At 34.3% G+C, this 9,351-nt stretch overlaps 2 protein-coding genes across 2 annotated transcripts; one reads left to right on the top strand and one right to left on the bottom strand.

Annotated features, from left to right (window-relative positions):
* Positions 1-91: 91 nt before the first annotated feature.
* Positions 92-4,614, top strand: LOC136806526 (uncharacterized). The gene is made up of 3 exons (XM_067063114.1): positions 92-524; positions 1,888-2,194; positions 2,450-4,614. The coding sequence occupies exons 1-3, from the start codon at positions 458-460 to the stop codon at positions 4,509-4,511; spliced, it is 2,436 nt and encodes an 811-aa protein (XP_066919215.1). The 5' UTR covers positions 92-457; the 3' UTR covers positions 4,512-4,614.
* A 324-nt stretch (positions 4,615-4,938) lies between these two features.
* LOC136806527 (kynurenine 3-monooxygenase-like) lies at positions 4,939-6,775 on the bottom strand. The gene is made up of 2 exons (XM_067063115.1): positions 6,162-6,775; positions 4,939-5,882 (listed from the first exon to the last, which is right to left on the bottom strand). The coding sequence occupies exons 1-2, from the start codon at positions 6,729-6,731 to the stop codon at positions 5,028-5,030; spliced, it is 1,425 nt and encodes a 474-aa protein (XP_066919216.1). The 5' UTR covers positions 6,732-6,775; the 3' UTR covers positions 4,939-5,027.
* Between the last annotated feature and the right edge of the window lie 2,576 nt (positions 6,776-9,351).

Below are 9,351 nucleotides of genomic sequence, written 5' to 3'. Positions count from 1 at the left end.
GCACGTGAAAGGATCATGCGACATCGAATGTAATTACGTCACTCTTAACCAATGGAAAACGATAAAATGTAAATCCCGGGCCGAAGTCGACGGTCTTTGTAAAAATGTAAACAAGAAATCGAAAGTGAATGTGATCAAGATGGCGGCATAAAAAAAAAGTGGTGAAATCTAAATGCAATAAATTGCTTCGATCATCAAAAAAATATTTGACACCACAATCTTTATCTCTATTGCACCAACCCGAGCAACTCATTACAAACATAAATATGAGACGAATCTCAGATTTATCAAACTCAACCTGTAGTTTGGATCAACTCAACACAGAGCAAAGACCACAGAAGAGAGAGGAATTCTTCAACTTGTACTGCTAAGTGTGGTGACGCCTGCTCACTCTCTTCAATAATCCAGCTAACATCTATATCATACAGAACTTTGGATATCACAACATTTTACCAAGATGGTGTTGAAAAAATCGAAATACGGTGGAAATACAGGGAACACCCTCCGAAATCTTTTCAGAACAGGTACGTAATGATGTCAGATTTGATTCAGGTTACACTACTTTAACCGGATTAAATTTCGCGAGATTAAATTTCGCGAGCTAAAAAAATCGCGAAATTTTCTGGATTTAATTTCGCAAGTCAGAGTTTTGAAATATTTTGCATGGATTTAATTTCGCGAATAAGCCAGAAAAAGGCTGAAAATAGCCATTTTTTGCCATAAATGGAGACTTGGAACTAGTTTCTCCACCAAAAATACAATTTTAAAAGTTTTGTGGTGGATTTAATTTCGCGAATCAGGAATCTCACGCGTGTTCGCAAGTTTTAATTTAGCGAAAATGGCAAAAATTCGCGAAATCGCGAAATTTAATCTCGCGAAAATTAATCCGATTAAAGTACTACCCAACTGTTTTTTTCCAAGAATCTTTCAAATATTCGTTCAATCAACCCGAATCGACCAATGAAGGGCTTAAAACGATTGGAATGTTAAGCGAAATTATGTTACTTATTAACTTATACAAAATGGGATACGGGGACGTGCCACTGGCTAGGCCTAGGGTCTTTTTAACGGCTTTTTTAACACTTTTGTTTTTGAGTTCCTTGACACTTTTAAAAAAACCGTCTTTATAAGTTGTTTTTGTGAATTTATTCTATCAATGTAATTACCTTATTGGTATATTTAATTACAAAAATGACTTTATGGAATTCGGAGGGGAGAGGTCAAAACCTACGCAAAAGGAGGGTACGGATTTTGATCGGAAAATTGTTTTTTGTTCGACAAGAGATACACCATCTCGTGAAAAAAAGTTTTCAAAACGTTTTTTCTTCGCCGAAAATAAGGTCCTTTTAAAAGTTGAAATACTCTTCTTCGCAAAAGTCCTCATTTTCTTCCCCTTCAAATTTTTTCATCGTGATTTTTACATTTTTAGATTCAGGAAGAGTGGGCCTAACAGAAAATATAATATGTCTGACAGGGTCGCAAATTTACTTACTAAATTTGAAATTTTTTCGGACACTTTGGTGTGTTTTTCGTGTCTCAGGAAAAAATCATAGGGTAAAATTTTAATGAAAATTTTAGCTTGAGAAAAGAGAGATATGTTGTATATTTTTGGAAAGCTCTCAGAAAGTTAAGATTAGAGATATATTGCGAGTATAGATGATTTCTCTACTTAACTCGAATTATTGACCTTTATAAATAGTCTTTCTCAGCCAGAAACAGCTATTCTGTCCACTTTTTGCACTTTTTGAACCTCAATATCTCGAGCTAGGTAGAGAAGCCGTGTCCATGGATATTATAGACTATGTAATGACAGTTTGCTACGTCTGCGCGGTAAAATGTTATAATGTAGTCTGTATTTTCAAATATAATCTACAATTCTCTCTTCAGACTTCATCAACGAGGCAAGAGATAGCGTTTTTATCCAAGAAAGATCAAATGAAAATATAATCCATTCAAAACAAATATCAAATAATCCAAACCAAGAGCCAAGAGTTGTTCGAAATGTTGAATTTTCACTCAAAAAAAGGAAGAACTGGCAACTGCAAGGGCAGCTTGAAGCTAAATTTGGTAAAACGGACAAGAAAATCGAGATTTTAGAGACCTTACCGTATTACAATTCTCATTATCGAAGAGCAAGAATGTGTGTATCATCTGTAAAAGACTCGGAAGGACGCTCAGAACAAAATTATTCCTTGTAAGTATACCCGAGTTTCCAGAACTCGAACCTTTACTACTCGAATGTCTCCTTATTTCAAATAAGTTTATTCTTGTTCCTGTCAGTCAACAATGTCTCATAAATCTTAGTCTTCATGAATCGAAATTTTCATAACTTGAACATATTTCAATTCAATGGAGACTCCGCTTTATAATATAAATCTCATTTTTTTTATGAATATAAGAATTTGCTAAGGAAGAAAATAGGACTTATCATTTGAATTTACTAATTTAGCAAACCCAACAATATCAGATGCGACAGAGATAGTGACGCAGATTGCCAATTTATCATCAAAAAACCAAGTATGACAGCAACATATCCGTTCAAACTTGAGTCAGAAGTCAGAGGATCAAATTTCAAGAGAAAGTACCATAAAGACAGGAAATACAACTGGGGAAAGTGGCGGTATGGAGGAGTCTGGGATCCTCGTATAAAGAACTCGATGACCTTAAGGCAGAACGTTGACCATCAAGTATTTGAAAATGAACAATATTTTGAAAGTGAGGAATCAGAATTTAATGCCGATGATGAAGAATTTGGTATAGAATATTCATATAAAGAACAGTATTTGAATTTGATGGAATTAAAATTAAAGAAAGATTCTGAAATCAAATCAACCCCTAAGGTAAAGAAAGCCAAGCGTAAATTCAACCGCAATCTATTAGTGGAACCAAAAGAAAAACATATCATTGAGATCGAAGCTCCTGTATCATCTATTTACCAAGAATCATCAGATAAAGAAGATAATGTTGACGTGGACAATTCAGTTATTGTTACTTTTAATAATGACAGTATTGAGCAAAACCTTTTACATGATGTGTATGGACAATTCTATGTTGAAGGACAAACAGTGCAAAGAAAATTCATCATCATGAATGAAGTTGATCCGATGTCTTCAAAGATTTTGTTTGAAGTTCAATCAACGTCAGAATCGATTTCAACATTTAAAGTAACATTTCTTGGTTTTGATGGAGACCTTGACCTGAATTTGCTCGAATTATTCACCGTTGACGAACCAATATGTTTCCACAATTTTGTTGATATGTTTTATCCAGGGTTATCAACAACAGATACTGAAGGTCCGACAATTCCTTTAAAAAATGAAGATGAAAAAGTCACGACAAAATCAGAATCTCAACTTATCATTGATTCAGGTTTCTACCATTATGACCAGGCTGAATACGCCAGCTCCTTGTTTCCAACAGCAACAGAATGCTCAAGTTGTTTCAACGAGATTTCCTCTGAAACGTACACCACCACACTTAACAAATGTGGACATTTATTCTGCAATGAATGCTGGAAAGAATACTTAAAATCCAAAATCACCAATGGATCAACCAAAAACATTACATGCCTTGCATATAAATGCGAGTCGGTTATCGATGTTGTTACTTTACTATCTAAAGTAACTTGGGATTTGTTTAATCTTTATGTCAAAGGTTACACCAAACAGCTTATACAGAAATCTAAAAACATAGAATCATGCCCTAATAATGATTGCAAGCATGTTGTTATTGTAGATGAATCATTAATCCCTCACGTTCCTAAAGCTTCTGAAATCCTGTCAAGAACATTGGAGGTCCAATGTGGAAAATGTCATCGGTCATGGTGTTTCACCTGCAAGAAAACAGCACATTGGCCTTTATCCTGTCAAACATATGCTAAACTTAATACGCTTACTGAAAGGTTAGTGAAATACGGTAATATTGATTCAACAGGGCGTGTTTTGAAGACGAACGTTCGTGGTAAACATTGTCCACGATGTGGGAAATTCATCGAGAAAAACGGTGGTTGCTATGTAATGATGTGTATTTGCTCAAACGAAGGGTTTTGTTGGAATTGCACAACACCCTTTAATGAACATGGTAATGGATGTCAACAGAGCACAAAGGAATATGCATTCATGCCTATCCTATCAGTGAAGGAAAAACGATTGATGGAAGTGTTAACAGAATCGAATTCGAATGTTATTTTGAATAGACTTTGGAGCCAGATTAGTAACAGGAAATTAACTTTTAAAGTTATGTTCTATCAATCAGCATTAGAGAGTATGAAGATCCTGAAGAAATCTATTAATGTGCTTCGAATGTTATCCATAAGTAAATTAGTTGAACCAAAGCTGACCTCACCAAAGATTATGTCGTATTGCAGAAGAATCAGCTTTTCAAATGAACTCTTGATTCAAACCCTATATAGAGGGATATACTCTGGTAAAATGAATACAGACGAACTTGAACTTCATACAGCGGATATCGAAAATATCCTAAAATCTATTTCAGCAAATATAAAATCGTAAATATTTTTACTAGTGTTTAAAAAATTGTTTTTTCGATTTTGTAATTTTTTCTGTCGTAGTCATAATTAATTATACCGTGTTTCAAATACACCTAAGTTAGTCATTTCAAATTTCTTGCTTTTTTATAATTCATAGATAATATACCTAATCATAAAGAAAATTATTATCCGACGCGCGTAAATAGCGACATTTGATTGGCTTCTTTGATGTCCAATATTTTCGAATATATAGCTTCCATGGAGTGAGAAGGTATTTAAAAAAATAATGTGTCGCTGTTCTTCGCAGCATACCTGAACAAATGTCCGGATAATAATAAGCAGTTATTAGACTCGGCGAAGCCTCGTCCAATATCTTTTCTGGCACGCCCAATATTTTTGCATATATTGGATTCGACTTTGTCCAATAACTGCTTATTATCTTACTAGAGCTTACCATACATATTAGTTTCTAGGAAAGAGTAAAAATATTGTAAATGCTAAAAATTGCGAGCATCATAAATGAAGATCCAATGTGCATTTAAAAAATACCTTTTAAAGTATCCTGAACATTTACCGTGAATACTGAAAAGTCTTTAACCAACGGTGGAATATTTTCCCTCCTCTGATAAACAATCACAGAGATACCAATCAAACTAAGGACTTTGATACCAGTTATAAGTTTCTGGACAATTTGATCTTGTTTTTTACTTTTCTCGATAACTTTATGGTAAGGAATTCTGGTGAATGTGGTCATTGTATACAATGGAATCCAGTGCCTTGGTAAAATCCAATTCAAAAAACCATCAAAATATTTTCTTAAGACATATAATTTAGAATTGACATGATCCCTCATTTCTAAATAATTATACATTGCCAGATCAATGATTGCTTCAGCATCTGGGTTTCTTGTTCTCGAATATTCTTCCAAACCAGCCATAAAATCGCCATTGTGTTTATCAAGGATTTGATGTAGCACCAGACAATCTTCAAATCCACAATTCATTCCTTGACCGTAGAAAGGTACCATCGCATGAGCAGCATCTCCAACAATAACACATTTATCTTGGTAATGGTAAGGTGAGCATTTAACACTGATTAAATCACCAACCGGATTGGTCTTGTAGTCAGAGATGATTTTCTCTTTACCAATCAAAGGAATTGAGTCAGGGAATTCACGTTCGAAAAAAGACATGATGTCTTCTTCGGTCTTGATTTGATCAAAAATGGCGTAGGGCATGAACAAAGTACACGTGAATGTTTTGTTTTGATTGGGTAAGGCAATCATCATGAATGTACCACGTGGCCAGATGTGAAGATAATTGGGAGCCATTATGAAATCACCATCTGATCCTGGTGGCATTTCGATTTCTTTGTAACCATGTGGTATATATACCTTAAAAATAACCAAAATATTTTACTGTTTGATACTTACAATAACACATGTTTCCCCTAGTGAGCTAAACCAGGGAGATGCATATCGGTGTTATTATTTGTCGCTTGTGTAATAAGGGCTGGCGTAAGGGATCGGAATTCAATTAAGGCCGAGCTCAAAATTGAAAAGCTTTGGCGTAATAAGGGCCGGCGTTAAAAGGGGCTGGCTCTAAATTAGGACCGGCGTAAAAAGATTGACAAGGTAGTGAGGAGGCCTCTTTAAGCATCATAAGGTTTTTACCTGAGAATAATTCATTCTGTTCAATTTCATGAGTTGTTTTCTGATGCCAGAAAAAGAACCATCACATCCAACAATCAAATCTCCTTGTTCAATAGAATCCACTTTACTTTCCTTATCCTGAAAAGTCACCTCGGTGTTTTTGATATTGGCATCAACACATTTCGAATCAAAATGGAAATCAACATTAGGATGTTTCTCCACTAAGCTAATTAAATGCTCATTTAACGCTCTACGATCGATGGATAGGATATATTGATGTTTTTTCCCATAAGGAATCGCCGACTGTTTCCCATCGTGAGAATGAATCATACGGGAATGCATTGGGATCCCAGTCTTAACAACATGCTCCTCGGCACCAACCCCTTTTAACGCTTCCCGACCACGTTTGGATAAAGCTAAATTGATACTACGACCAGCGACATTAGCCTGGGTTCGTGGATCAGGCCTGTATTCGTAAACTTGTACGTTGTATGATCGTTGTGCGAAATATAAAGCTTGTAATGATCCTACTAATCCAGCTCCGACCACTATGATTTTCTTTTGCTCTTTTTCTTTGTTTTTATCTTCCATAATTGGTATTGTTTTTTTTAATGCTGCAAATATTAAAAGTATAGATTTGCTAAATAACAATTGGATAATCCAGATGAAAACTTTCAAATATAAAAACACCCCCTTCTCACAGACCCGGTGGAATTTTTCAGCTAGTGGGGATAAAAATAACAGAAATATATTGAAGACTGTATATTGGACAATATAAGGCGCTCGTATTGAGCAAATTGATGCACTCGCATATACAGGGACGAATATCCCTACAGACGAGTTAGTTGGACCAGACCGTAAACCAGAGACAAGATTATGAAAGAACTATACACTGTCAAATCAACACACGGTTATATCCGAAACAAAACTCGGATGAATAAATCACAAACACTCATTGGTGATATAATACTCAAAATACACTTCTCTAAAGTTGCAAAACTTGAACTTGCAAGGAAAGAACTCTGTGTGCTTATATAATTTTTCTCAAAAACAACATTTGTCTAACGTTACATAATAAGAGAAAACTCTTAATTATCAATACTCTTAACTGACATTTATCCTCTTTCATCGAATTACACGCTTTTTTATAAGAACATACAAAATTTTTGAAGCCTTCGGATGTTCTTAACCTTTTGAGTTTTAAAGCCTAAAAATGTTCTTAAGATATGTTCTTATTTTGACCATTTTGTGAGCATTTTTGACCATTTTCCTAAGAAAAATGGTGTTTTTGAATCCACAAAGCCTTAAAATATGCTTAACTTGTTCTTAACATTTTGGCCATCAAAGCCTTATGTTCTTTATCGTTTGTTCTTATAGAAAAAACGTGTAATTATTAAATATTTCCCGTTTTCCAAAAGGGAAATATTTATTAAAACGGGCTTTCTCCATAATTTCCCGTGTCAAAACGCCTTCCGTACGCCCTGACTGACGCCTGTTTTTAATTTCACAGCGAAAAATGCACCCAGTGAAGTATAAGTAATGTATCATGATTCGAGTCGACTGATAAACTATATATATAATATATGTTACAGGTTCCTTACGGATTCTCAAGCCCGGTTATAATAAAACTATTACATGTTAGTAGCAGACCCGACTGGCAATTGTTATGTAGCAGGTTGAAACATGAGTTTTTGCTAGAAAGATGCAGTTTGTTTTCACCAAGTTAAATCTTTAAAATAAATCAAACTGTGTGGGTTTCTTTACTTCCAAACAACCTACCAACAGTTTTGGAACACTCCATAATAAAGGAAGATGGCTGTTCTTGTGGATTGACTTTCTGGTTACCCCATATAAACACGATGTGACATGAAAGTGAAGAGACATGATTTGTTGGTTATTGTTTGATTTCTTGACTTGTATATCTCATGGCAAATGGGATAGCAAATGACTTTTCATGTATTGATTGGCTCTACATATGATACCTCTAACTTTGAACACCTCCAGAATGTTGAAAAAAGCATTTTATGAGATAAAGTTTCGATTGTAATTTTCATGGAAATTTTTAAGCGACAGATTTGACTTGGCGTCAGTTTTGTTTGGTTGATAAATCTTTAGCTTCACCATGACCGTGGGATGATGATTTTCAATAAACTTTTGTTGTTATACACAGTCACTCTTACACATGATGACTCCAGCCATGATTGGTATCAGACAGTCAGAATGTTGGAAATAAAACATTTTACGAGAAATTGTTGATAGAAATTATATTGACTTATTTTTACAATTTTGGTGGTGTGGGTTTTGTTGGTTGATAATGTTTACACCGTGGGATCCTGTTACGGTATATTGATTGTTGTTTGTTGGAATACACCGTTTAACAGTCTCGCCATTTCCACCGTAGAGGCGGTAGGTAAAAATAAATGCTCACTTTAGTGTTCATACGCGTGCGCAACCGACACCTGTTAAACGGTGTATTGATTACCAAAAAAAAGAGAACCTTTTTTTGATAAATACTTTATTTTTTTCATGAACCGTGTGGATGGTTGACATCTTTCTCTAGTCTAGTCTTGTAAACCAATGCAGTGTCTGTTTTCAAATCTTGAATTCTCTATACCTTACTACTGAATTTTTAAAATATGCATGATACAGTAATTATGCATGGCTGTATCATTGTTATGCTGGAGTACATAATTATTCAATATGGCTGCCTCTTTAAAAAAAGGTCTACTGTTTACAACCTATTTAAAAATGCTTTAAAACTTTGAGCCATATTTTTTTCTTTGTTGCTATTAAAGATAGATTTTTACTTTGTCGTAATGTAAATTTATTGTAAAGTTTTAGTTTTTGAGTTTAGTTCATCTGCAGTAGTATTTTTTCAGTAATCCTTAAATCTTGTGAATAAAGTAACATTTAACCAGACTTATTGCCCTCATTATATTCAAATTTGTATTTTTTTTAGAACTGATAAGTACATATTTCATATTTTTAAACACCAAATCAAAGCAAACAACATGCCAGTTCTTTCTGGACAAATATATATGTATACTTTATTATGTGTGCTTTTTTATATATGTCAATAATGACCTTCATTTTTAAGGAAATATTTAGTCGCAATTTTGCGATTCTTGTTTTTAATAAGAATCCCTTTGCTCACTCTATCTATGTAAAAAACACGAGTCCTTTTCTATCTTATCATATACCATGAATTAGT

Source organism: Clytia hemisphaerica, unplaced genomic scaffold (genome assembly GCF_902728285.1).
Source record: "Clytia hemisphaerica strain Z4C2 unplaced genomic scaffold, Clytia hemisphaerica genome assembly, whole genome shotgun sequence".
NCBI classification, from domain to species: Eukaryota; Metazoa; Cnidaria; class Hydrozoa; order Leptothecata; family Clytiidae; genus Clytia; species Clytia hemisphaerica.
The sequence above is the reverse complement of the archived record's forward strand: the minus strand, read 5'-3'. Positions and strand labels throughout refer to the sequence as shown.